At 39.0% G+C, this 13,615-nt stretch overlaps 1 protein-coding gene across 1 annotated transcript in view; it reads right to left on the reverse strand.

Moving 5' to 3' along the window:
- cep104 (centrosomal protein 104) overlaps window positions 1–13,615 on the reverse strand; it is a 232,996-nt gene that overhangs the window by 26,599 nt on the left and 192,782 nt on the right. The window contains exon 19 of the mRNA XM_039755038.1: window positions 5,032–5,170. Within this exon, the coding sequence (XP_039610972.1) occupies window positions 5,032–5,170 (139 nt within the window). The remainder of the gene's footprint in view (window positions 1–5,031; window positions 5,171–13,615) is intronic.

Consider the following 13,615-nt stretch of genomic DNA (forward strand, 5'->3'; position numbering starts at 1 on the left):
AGGAAATGTCTCTATCGCCTCCCGGAAGCAAAAAAACGCAGAAATCCAACTTGACATCAAGAGAATGTTGGAGGTTTTGCAATGAATTCCATTGGCTTAATCAAGTATCCCAATTCAACGCCGATCTTATGCCATGTGTGGATGACCTCCTCGAGAGGGTGGGGGAACGAAATATTTGACCACACTTGACATGACCAAAGGGTGCTGGCAAAATAGTGTACTTCCATTTGGATTACACAGGGCAACAGACACCATCCAGCATCTGGTGGATAAAGTCCTACAGCCCCACAATTCCTATAGTGCCGCCTATCTTGATGACACTGTCATCTATTCTGGCACAAGGAAGCAACACATAGTGTAGGTTCAAGTTGTGCGTTGAGCGCTTGGTGAAGTCGGTCTTCGGATCAACCCCAGAAGAAATGTTTCTTTGGATTTAAAGAGGCCAAATAGTTTCCAAGTGGGCAGGGGAACAGTGTGACCACAGTCCTTCTCGGTTTAGTGGGGTACTACTGCTAGTTTGTTCCCTGTTTCTCAGAGAGAGCGGTGCCCTTTGGAAATGAGATGAAAAGGCTAACTTTGCATTTCATGACCTAAAGCAGGCTCTGACCTCAGCACCTGTATTAATTTCTCCTGATTTTTCTTTACGTTTCATTCTCTAGACACAGGTCTTGGCACCGTGCTGAGCCAAAGCATCAATGGTGTCAAGCACCTTGTGATGTTCATGAGCTGGAAACTGGAATGCGGCAGTGGAACGGGAGCCCTTGGTGACCAAATGTGCGATTACACAGCTGAGGTATTACCTCATAGGCTGTGAGTTCACCCTTGTTACCGACCATGCTGATCTGCAGTGGATGGCGATACATAAGGAGTTGAACCACGTGTCACATGCTGGTTTTTAGATCTTTAGCCTTACAGGTTTTTGGTTATTTATCACCAAGGCTCTCTCCAGGCCAATGCAGATGCTCTTTCTCAGGTTCACAACTTCTCGGTTTGGGACGCCCATCCCAATGGGTCTGGGCTGAAGGTTGGAGCCATGTCACACATGTGTGTTTGGGAGACAGTTTACAGGTTCAAATACATGCAGATAGCCTCTGAACCAGGAGTTGGCACTGTCCTCTAACTCTTTTGTTTGTGTCCTTATTTTACACCTCCTTTTGTATTTTCCCTGTCAACCTTCTCCATCTAGCTCCTTTTCCAGATTTTTACTAGTTTAATCTACATTTACTAATGACCTGCTTTGTCAGGTAGGGTCTACTATTTGTGCACTAGACCCCATTTTCACCACACTTATCAAAATTCTGCCTTCATGTCATAATCCCAACTGTTACGACAATAATAAATACATCTTTGGCAATGGTTCTATGATAACTACTTTGAAAATTGCTTCTGTAACCCCAATGTAAAAAAACAATCTGGCCTTAATGATGACAATATGAACAATATTTGACCTATCTCTCACTAACCTTTTGTATCCAAAGTTCCTGAGTGTATTGTGGCCTCCGAGCTCGCTAGTTATTAAATTTGTAACAAATTGATGGAAGCCTTTCACTCTGGTTTCAGAGCACAGGACAGCTGTAAAACTGCCCCGCTTCAGGTACTGTAACTAATGATTTGCTTATGGCACCAAACTATGGGCAAACCAATATATTAATTCTATTAGATCTTACTGCAGCATTTGATACTGTCAAGCATGATATTCTGCTATCCAGAATGGAGAACATTCTGGGTATCACTTGAACCACTCTCCAGTGGTTTACATCCTATCTGACTGATAAGCAAGAGTTAGTCTTGGCAACTGCCGGTCTATCTTAGCACCAGTCATGGAAGGAGTCCCTCAATGCTCTGTCTTCAGCCATCTGCTATTCTATACGTACATACTTCAGTACAGCTTTGGACTGCATTGTAATTTTATGTGGATGATACTGAGATCTATTTTAATGTTAAAAGTAAAAGTTCCTCAGAGATTTCTCAGCTCATAACTTGCCTCAGTGAATTTTAAAAAGGGATAGAATATAACTCTTTAATTTAAACTGCAAAAAATGTATGCTAATTGGTACTAAGCTTTTCAGTTACTCTTTGTTGATGATATAATTAGGCCTTCGTCTTCTTCAAAGAATCTTGATGTCATTTTTTTTCATCCCTCCCCTTTCTTATTCTACCCATATAAATCACATTACAAAACTTTTTTACTTCCACCTCCGTAACATAACCCATGTTTGCTGACTCTCCTTTGCTGGTGCTGAGAAACTTGTCCATTCTTTTATTACATCCTGCAACTCCATACTGGCAGTTGCCCCTTCTAATCTGTTATCACAACTCCAGTTGTTTCAAAACTCTGCGGCAAGAGCCTTTACACAGACCCATAACAGCAAGCGCATAACATGCATTCTGTTCTGCCTTCAATGGCTCCCTCTGTTTTATGGGATTTTACATAAAATTATATAATTAATCAATAAATATTTGAATTGCCTTGCAACATATTAGTATATCAGTAACCTCCTCAATCAACTGTTCCTTTACATCCACAAAGATCTACTGATTCTGGAAATTTTGTTGTGCCCCACACTAACCTGTACTTTATGGGTGACAGAGTCTTTAGCTCTACTGCACCCACACTTTAGAAGACTCAATTCATTCTTTTAAAAAAATTAGGGGTCTCCGACATCTGCTTGCCTTGCTCGCCATCCCCTGTGTTTGGTTAATCGGATATACAATTTTAAAAGCTTGTTTTTTCCTTTGGAATTGTTTGTTTCATTATTTGCACTTTTACTTTAAAGCTTCAATAAAAACAATATTTGGAATTACCTTTTCTTCAAGATCACATTGAATTTTGATTGTTTCTGGACTTACATCGTGACAACACAACGTATAACTGCCAGTGAGTGAATATCGTTACTTTTTCTCTAATAAATAATCCGACTTTTTCGAATGTTTGTCCCTATGATTTGTTAATTGTCATAGCAAAAGCTATTCTCACGAGAAACTGTAAACATTTTAATATGAATGGCATATCAAGGTCTCCTTTGGTGTTTACTGTTATTTGCTGAATATATATTACATTATCTTTCTTTTTGCCTGTTAAAATTTGCATCGCTTTTCCGTGATCATAAATAGACCTGACCGAATTGTGGTTTCTTCAAAATTAAACTTGTTGTTGCTTTAATTTTTGTGGGACCATAGATTCTCATAGCATATGGCCCATTATAGTGTAAATCTACGTTTTGCCCTGGGGTCAGATTTACAAATCACAAAAAAGAGACTGTGTGGAAAGCTGTGTATGCACATTTCCAAACATCAGAATTTATAAAAGAAAACCTGACAGGAGAACATAATTAACCTAGATTTTCAAAAAGCATTTGATACAGTCCCACACCAAAGATTAACTCTGAAACTAGAATCTATAAAAAATGGATCTCTAGTTGGTTAACTGGGAGAAAAAGAGTACAGATAAGAGGAGAATACTCCACATGGAGCAAGGTCATCAGTGAAATCCTTCAGGGATCTGTCCTTGCACCATTACTTTTTCTGATATATTTTAATTACAGTGATTCTAGTGAACCTCTTAAATTTGCAGATAGGCAATAAAACTGGAAGTGTGGCAGACACTAAGGAGGCTGCAAAAGGAATTCAGAAAGACATTTACAACCATCAGAGCTGGGCGAACATTTGGAAATGCAGTTTAATGCAGAAAAGTGCAAAGTTCTACACATTCACATTTACATTTACTTATTTGGTGACTTACAACATTTATGATACACTTGGTTACATTACTTTTGGTTTTCCAGTTGGAGCGCAGGCAGGTCAAATGACTTGCTCATGGTCACAAAGAGTTAATGTGGAAAAGTGTAAAGTGTTGCACATCGACAAAATGAACATCAGTTTTAAATACAAGATGGGATACACTGTTATACTAGGAAGCAAACTGAAAAGAATTTAAGGGTATATGTTGACTCAAAATTATCATTGACCAAGCAATATACAGAAGCAATTAGAAAGGCAAATAAAATGTTAGGTTATATCATAAAAAACGTTGTGTGTGCAAATGGAATCTTGATTAAATGTCAGTTTACACAAATCTTAAAAACCTCTTCTAAACCCAGAGAACCATAGATAAAAAAAATACCTTACATAGTAGTTTGGTAAACAGTTGTTTTACTGAAACAGGTGTCACTAATGGTAAGGAATAGTAGTGCAAAGTATTGTCTTTGACATTATTTGAATAACTTTGTACATTCATGCACATTTGTCACTGAATTAACTGGCAGTTGTGCAATAATAAGCTCTGTCACAGGTAAGCATATCAATCAGCAGCTGGCCTTTAAGCTGAGTGGTAGAAACTGGTTCTTGTAATTCCCAGATATACAGACTCAGAATAAGACAGTAGCAATTTTTACTGAATAGAATCCGAAGATAAAATGTAGTTCAAAACTCAGGCCAGTTATAATGAAAAGTTTGACCGATCTGTCATTAAGCATTCAAATGCTAACCAAAAATCAATGACCTAAATACCATAAACTAGTACCAGTCTCAGAAAGCAGGAAGTTTATTTAGCTGACCTTTATGCCCTAACATGTCCCTGCTGTGGGATAATTTGTTAGTGAGTAGTGGGTTTTTTGTGCAATTATTATAAGTTTGCAATACTATGAGGCACTGTGCCAATATTAAAAACTGTAGGATGTTTAATCATAATATTGACATATTGTACATATCCTTGATTCATTGTAATGTATTTGCATTTAAAGATTTAAAGTACAGCATATTGCATAACTGTTATTTTACTAATATGATAGAAAATGTTCTCAATAAAATAAGAAATAAAGCAATATGCATTGTTTTATTTTAACCTACATTTCAGTATAGTTCAAAATCACATACAAAATAAAGTCATGAAAAAGTCAGCCTGATTATGTATTTATAATTCAGTAAAATCTGAATACTTTTTCCAAAGGTACTGTATAATGATTAACTTTCTTATATATTAATGCACAAAAGTCCAAAGTAAAACATAAAAAAACAAACAGTTCAACTTACGATTACATGTTTTTGCACGGATATGCTCAATCAATTCTTCTTTTGGAATTGCCTCCGTACAGCGCTGACATTTACCAAAACTGTCCTTTTTGTCACATTCTGTTAGTAAGTGATCTGTAAGGCTAGAAATTTCCACCACCTAAAAACAAATATTTAAAAACAGTTTTAGTCTCTTCTTTCACTAAAGAAGTCACAAAAAATACATATACTGAATATTGTATATATACATATACAATAGACTCCTGCGAAGTCTCGATTTGGAGTTCGCGGCCACAGTCATTCGCAGATTTTTCCTTAGAACTATCTAATAATTGTTAGCGGAGACCACAAATATCCTCCGAAATTTTTATGGCTTTTTTTGTGGTAATACTGTACTGTAGAGAGAGCAGGAAGCAATTGTAGAGGAAAACGCGGCTTGGGATGGTGAAAGTAGCCAACAGAATTTGAAACTGAAACTCCCAGCAATCCCTGCAATGGCTCTGATTGGTTTTCTGCTGAGGATGCTGAGGTTGTTGGGGTCAAAGGATGTCAGTGCGGCTTTTAAAAAGGGGGCCAGTGACAAAAAGCAAAAAAACAAGGTTTTGTAATTTGTGTTTCAAGCTCCTATCTCTCTGCCTTCTGTTTGGTTACCTGTACTTATTCGTTTTGTCCTGGATTGTTTCATGGTTGGCATCTGGATTGTCTGCCATCTGCCTGTGTACATTAGGACTGTAAGTGGATTCATGGCCATCCTGCAAAGAAAGGAGTGCTCCTGAACCCGTCCACCCGTCTTCACCATTTCAGGAACTAGCGGTAGGACTATCTTTACATTCTCATTTAAAGTGCGGATTTCTGGACTATCTATTTTCATCATTACATTTCATCCATTGCAGTTTTTCATGAACTGAATGAATGAATGAATGAATCACGTTTTCATGATTTACTCTGTGTGTTTTGTTTGTGCTTTGTTTTATTTAATGTGTAATCGCCATAAGGGGAACAGGGGTGGTATCATTGTTTTCATTACATTCTTTATTTGCTGTTTGATTACCAGTTTGCTTTGTTTTTGTCTTTGTTTGTGCGTGTGGGTTGGGCCAAGGCTGGGTGCGTCCCTGGAATCTACACCAGAAAAATAAATAAATTGCTGTCTTCTCGACGGTGTAAATCTTAGCGGCACTGGACCACTACATAGTTATTCATTTCTCCTTGCTGCTGATTGACTGTGATGCATCTCCAGCTGAGTGTTCTTATGTTTTCCGTTTTGTTCTTCTTAACCCTTAAACCTCCATAACCGGCTATAGTCATTTCCCAGTGCCATTTGCAAGCACGCAGGAGCTGATCAGTCAGTGCCGTACATTTGTTGAGCAGCCAGCTCATGACCACTGATAGCCCCTTGTGAGCAGGGCGGCTGAATGCACCACTAGAAGATACGGCGAGATATATATATATACAGTAGAACCTCGGTTCATGACCATAATTCGTTCCAAAACTCGTTGGTCGTGAACCGAAGCAATTTCCCCCATAGGACTGTATGTAAATACAATTAATCCATTCCAGACCGTACGAACTGTATGGAAATATTTTTTTTTAAGATTTATAAGCACAAATATAGTTAATTATACGATAGAATGCACATCTAATAGTAAACTAAATGTAAAAACATTGAATAACACCGAGAAAACCTTGAACAACAGAGAAAACTAACATTGCAGGAGTTCATGCCAATAGCCTTACAACCCGATCGCTGTAAACATTTTTTTTAAAATGAGTTTTAAGCACAGGGGGAAAAAAAGGAACATTAGAACAAATCCGAAATATATTTAAAAACCAACCACATGCAACCAAGAAAGTAACATTGTAGGAGTTCACGCTAATAGCCTTACAACCCGATCGTTGTACAGTAAACACTTTTTTTAAAATGAGTTTTAAGCACAGGGGAAAAAGGAACATTTGAAAAATCTGTAATTTAATAAACTACCAAGAAAAGTAACATTGCTGAAACTGAAAACAAAAACAAGCCGTTTCTACCTTATGCGCCCAGCCTTCCCTCTCTTGCTTGCTCGTGCTCGCTCTTTCCCTCTCTCTTTCGTGTGTGCGTGTGTTTCTTTCGCGAGCCTGGAATGCCTGTGTGTGTGTGTGTGTGTACCTCTGTCTCGTGTGTGTGTGTGTGTGTGTCTCTCTCTCTCTCTTGCTCGCTCGCTGCACAGGAAATGCACAGGGAGAGACTGAACATGTACAAACCTAAAGGGAAACTGGCTTCTTCATATACCGAGTGTGTGGTCGTGAACCGAGGCAAAAGTTTGGCGAACTTTATGGTCGGAAACCGAGTTGTATGTGTACCGAGATAGTTCGTGAACCAAGGTTCTACTGTGTGTGTGTATATATATATACATATATATATATATATATATATATATACACTAGCAAAATACCCGCTGCTATATATATATAGTAGCAGCTGAGGCTCTGATCCACCTCTTGAACCCTCAGGTACCACTCCAAACACCAAGTAATAGTCCAAGACTCTTTTATTTTCTTCTAATACAGTGCACCAAGCACCTTCCCCTCTACACTATTGCTACAGTAATTAAACAACAAGCAAACAATCCTCCTCTACCAGACACTTAGCTACCCTTCCTCCCAGCTCAGCTCAGTGTCTGGGCTTTCCCAGAGTCCTTTTATACTCCCCGACCCGGAGGTGTTCTGGCCCAACAGTCCACAAGTCCTTATTCCTTCCAGGTCAGGGTAAATAGTCCATATCTTCACCCCGGAAGCACGTCGTTTCTTCCTGTCACGGGATTATGACGCACTTATATATATACACACACACACTAGGGGGCTATGCCCCCTGCTCGCTTTGCTCACCAACCCCCAGTTCAATGTAACATTTTCGTTTGTGATATTTAAAGGTAAGTTAAACATTTTGTGAGCTGTTTTACCGTATGGAAGAAGAATTGCTGCTATCAATGTAATGTTTATGAATAGCTGTTTGCAATAATTTATAGAAAAATGTTTTCCCTGTTCCGCCTGGTCCATTTATGAAGAATAATCGTTTAATTTCTCCGAGGAGACTTTTTTGAATTGTGTCAAAAATGGATCTATGATCATCGTTTAATTGTGAGTACATTGCCTGATATATTTTTCTATGGTCTTGCACTGTTACATCTTCGTCTGCTTTTATCTCTTTCTTTACCTCTGATTAATTAATTTCTTGTGGAAGTCCAAATTGTTGTATTGTTAAATCTTCTGCTTCTAACAATTCTTTGATGATTGAAAGAGCCGTTTATTCATTTGACTTTTCGGATAATGGTCCTTTGAACGCTTCCCATAATTGTAAAGCATCAACTTCCCCCATCATAATTAAGTATATGAAGAAGTGTCTTAATTTGTCAGGTATCATTACAGACGTGGCATCAGGTATCATTTCATACATATAGTCGTCCAATTTACATAATCCAGCTGCTCGAGAAGCTTCTTGAAAAGTACCGTACATATTTCCATCTATAGTGAAGACATCTCTATACGAGGTTGCTCCTTTCGATTCTCGTAACAACAATTTTAAATGAAAGCGTTTTTATCTTTTGGTGATACAATATTTAATCGTGCAACACTTTTGCAATTAATTTTTCCTGGATTCCATATTCCTTTTTGTTTTTGCCACGTGTAATGTTGAGGAAGTGGCAATGGCAGCTGAGCCGGAGCTAAGCTAAAAGCCAAGCGACTAGTGAGAAAGTGCCGCTACAAACCTTCGGTGCCTTCTGTGATCCTGGGAAATGTGAACTCGCTACCAAATAAGATCGAAGAAACTGGGCGCGTTGGTGAAAAATTTCAGGACCTACAGAGAATGTCGTTTGTTGTGTTTTTGTGAAACAATGCTAAAAACTACCATTCCAGATGCTAACGTGGAGCTACTCGGGTTTAGCATAGTTAGAGCGGACAGAAATGCAAATACCTGCGGGAAGAGGAAAGGAGGAGGACTCGCTCTCTATGTAAATACAAGGTGGTGCAACTCTGGACATGTAAACATCAAAATCTCCACTTGTTGCAGGGACATCGAACTGTTGGCTATAAATCTGTGTCCCTATTACTTGCCCAGAGAGTTTGGACACGTCATTGTTGTTATTGTTTACATTGCCCCTTGGGCGGACATGGAGATAGCGGGTGACATCATCCATTCCACTGTTGCTAAATTACAAACATAGTACCTTGTGGCGCTTGTGCTAATCGCTGGAGACTTTAACCATGTGACACTGGACAAAACATTACCTGCCTTCTCCCAGTATGTGGATTGCAACACCTGGGGAAATAGGACTATTGACCTACTGTATGCAAATGTTAAAGATGCATACAGTGCCTGTGCTTGGGAAAGCAGACCATAACCTGATTCTGCTTCACCCTCACTACAAACCAAGAGCGAGGGGCCTACCTACAACCACACACTCATTCAGGAAGTGCTCCCCTGAGGCAGAGCAGGCTCTGAGAGACTGCTTTTGAACTACGGACTGGGATATACTGCAGGGATCATATAGTGAGAACATGAGGAGGGTGTTGACTACACAACTGACTACATCAACTTCTGTATGGACATTGTAGTCCCAGTAAGAACAGTACATTGCTATGCTAACAAGAAGCCATGGATTATAAGTGACATCAAGGGCCTTTTGAACTAGGAAAAAAGGGCTTTTAAAGGCAGTGATTAGCATGAGCTCAAGCGCGTGCAGAAGGAACTCCAAGTCCAGCTCAGGGCCAGGAGCAGTACAGGAGAAAACTGGAGCAGAAGTTGCAAAATAACAGCATGAAGGAAGTGTGGGATGGGATGAAGATCATCACTGGCTGCAGCTTGAAGCGGGGTGCCACCATCGAGAGAGACGAGAAGAGAGCAAACCAAATGAACAACTTCTTGAACAGGTTTGACCACCCTAACCCAATCTGACCTTGGAGTACTGCACCCTCCACTCATCCTTATGCTGATACCAGCATAGGAGAGACATCCCCACCCACAATTACAGCAGCCCAGGTAAGCAGAGAGCTGAGGAGACTTCGTTCCAACTTCAACCTGAGCCTGGAACAGGGGAGAGTCCTGAGGCTTTGGAAAACATCTTGCATCACCCCAATCCTAAAGGTATCATGTCCTAGTGAGCTGAATGACTTCCGGCCTGTTACTCTGAAGTCACATGTGATGAAGACCATAGAGCGGCTGCTGCTTCACCACCGGAGGGCACAGGTCCGCCACGCCCTCGACCCTCTGCAGTTTGCACATCAGGAGAAGGTGGGAGCGGAGGATGCCATCATCTATATGATAAACCAATCTCTCTTCCACTTGGACAGAGGGAGTGGTCCTGTAAGAATTATGTTTCTGGACTTCTCTAGCGCCTTTAACACTACCCAATCTCTGCTCCTTAAGGACAAGCTGATAGAAATGGGAGTAGATTCATACCTGGTGGCATGGATCGTGGACTATCTTACAGACAGACCTTAGTATGTGCATCTTGGGAACTGCAGGTCTGACATTGTGGTCAGCAACACAGGAGCGCTGCAGGGGACTGTACTTTCTCCGGTCCTGTTCAGCCTATATACATCGAACTTCCAATACAACTCGGAGTCTTGCCAAGTGCAAAAGTTCGTTGACGATACTGCTATCATGGGCTGCACCAGGAGTGGGTAGGAGGAGGAGTATAGGAACCTAATGAAGGACTTTGTTAAATGGTGCGACTCAAACCACCTACACCTGAACACCAGCAAAACCAAGGAGCTGGTGGTGGATTTTAGGAGACCCAGGCCCTTCCTGGACCCCGTGATTACACAAAGTGTAAAGTTATACAAAGTTATTGTCTGTTTACCTGCATTTTTATCATTCTCTAATTTAATATTGTTTTTTATCAGTATGCTGCTGCTGGAGTATGTGAATTTCCCCTTGGGATTAATAAAGTATCTATCTATCTATCTATCTATCTATCTATCTATCTATCTATCTATCTATCTATCTATCTATCTATCTACATATATGCCTTTGCATTTGCGTCTTTTTTATTTAGTTTGAAATAAACCAATAATTTTTTTTGTTTTTGCTACTTGTAAAGCATCTGCTTCTTCGCCTTCTTTAAATTGAACCATATTCTGTCCTGGTAAATGAATCGGTAATAATTCTACAGAATGACTTTGACCGTGCATTGGTAATTCCATTAAATACCACCCAGTTTCCATTGCACTAAAGTATCAAGTATCTAAATATTCTTGAACTTTGTCCTGTGCTTGTTCTTTTGATAAAGTTATGCCTACTCTATCGTGCCCTTTATGAATGTACTTGTAGATGTACTTAATACTCATCACTGATGCACAATACTCAACATTAATATGATAATCGAATCTTTTTAGCAAATACAGGTTATATGGTACAATCATTGACTTATCGATCATCACAATTTTTCCATCTTTCTTTTTGTGGTAAGTATGTTGGTCATGACGATTATCTCTTTGCCGATAATCTGGAAAGCCAGCCTTAGTCATATCTGTTGCTTGAACAAAAGATTTTATAAATTTTTTAAAAATTTTCTTTCGAGTCCCAACATGCTGAATCTTTTAAATGAGGTCCATGAGACATGTTTAATGACTTTGTACCATAATTCTGGATTTGTTTGGAATTTTAACACCAACAAAATGATCTACATCATCAGCAGTTAATAATTTTTTTTGTAAAGTAACCAATAAATGCATGTGATGTTAACCCCATTTTTGAAATTCGATCGTGTAAATGTATGCTTGGATTTGACCGAACACCCTTTTGAGTTGTTTCAATAAAATTAAGACTTTCTGATAAAAAAATCTACTTACGAAAGTCGGAACATCCAGAGCCGATGTAGCTGATGGCCTTGTTTTCAAAAATCTCCGGATTTCTTGCAATTGTGATTGTGGATTGCACGTCATTGTAATAAATAAATCTGGCCGACCGATAGTTCTGGATTTTGCCATTGCATCATGATATAACTGTTGCAATGCTACCTTGATATGATGATGGTAATATTACTGCTTTATCTATTTTGAATTTGTCTGAACTATTGATATTTGAATTTTAAATGTGATCAATGAGTCCTTACATATGTTCTGTTCTAAGTTTTGCTTGATTCTATTTAATAAAGAAAAGACGATTAGCTTCGACTTTTAGATACACATTAATATTATAATGTTGCGTTAGACGTTGAGATGACAGAAGTGGGTTAAATACATTTGAATGTAATCCTAATTTTGCCTGAAATATTGTGTTGGTGTTATTTGTTTTTCTGATGTTTAAGGTCTCCGCGAGACGCTCTGTGGCCAATCTCTTTAGTCTCATGGGTCTTTTGAAGTGTCTTCCCTGATCTTAACGTGAAGATCACATATCATCTCCTAGTCACCCTAGTCATTCCCTCCAACAGGATTTCTTTTACAATATTACTAGCAAAATACCCGCGCTTCGCAGCGGAGAAGTAGTGTGTTAAAGAAGCAATGAAAAGAAAAGGAAACATTTTGAAAATAACGTAACCTGATTGTCAATGTAATTGTTTTGTCACTGTTGTGAGTGATGAGTGTTGTTGTCATATATATATATATATTTACACACACACACATAAACATATATATATATATATATATATACATATCTATACATATACACATATATACATACATATATATCTACATATATACACACATATACATACATACACACACATATATACACACAAATACATATATATATATATATATATATACATATATACACACACACACATACATAAACATATATATACATATACATACATATCTACATATATACACACACAGCTATTTCGTATCAGTGCAATACGCTGTTTGTTAAAACGGTTGACTCCCGCTCTTACATGCAATAACAAATCAAATCATTCAGTTGTCTTTGCTCATATGTCATTTTAGAGCTGGACGCCTGGCATCTTTTTTTGGCCACAGGTTCGTTTCTGTTTGCTGTGAGGTTCTGTGTTGTGGAGATTCTCAGGATGGATTGCTCATCAGTGAGGCGACTCCTGTGTGCTGTTTTGTTAGTCTTTATCACTGAGAAGAGCTTCTCACACAGATATGTCCTACCAAACATGCAGAAGGTTCGAGCCGCACGTAGACGGACTTTTTTTGTTCATCAAAGTCACCAAAGCGCCGTGCAAACTCAGTGCGCTCAGTTTATCAGCAAAGTGCGTATTTGGGAACACCGTAGTGACGACTTGGTTTAACAGTACTTGGCAACAGGGAAAGTGGGGCAAGGTGAACTGGTGCATTTGTGTCTCCCATAAAAGCAGCTTCACTTGAAATCACTTTGTGATTGTGCACGGGTTAAAACGTCCGCTGAAGTGTCAGATTCTTATTTAATTATGCTGTTTTCTGTATCTTCTGAATTGCATTCAGGTTACCCTGATGCAAGGCAGCTGAAGCGCTGCATTATGGGATCTGTAGTTTATTGTGTTACCAGCGCTTCATATACCGGGCTTTAATAACAATAATACAGTATATAAAATGATCTCGGGCCGGATATAATTACGCCGGGCGGATGTGGCCCGCCCTTGAGTTTGACACATATGGACTAAATAGAACTTGAAAAGAT

Source organism: Polypterus senegalus, chromosome 6 (assembly GCF_016835505.1).
Source record: "Polypterus senegalus isolate Bchr_013 chromosome 6, ASM1683550v1, whole genome shotgun sequence".
In the NCBI taxonomy this organism is placed as follows: Eukaryota; Metazoa; Chordata; class Cladistia; order Polypteriformes; family Polypteridae; genus Polypterus; species Polypterus senegalus.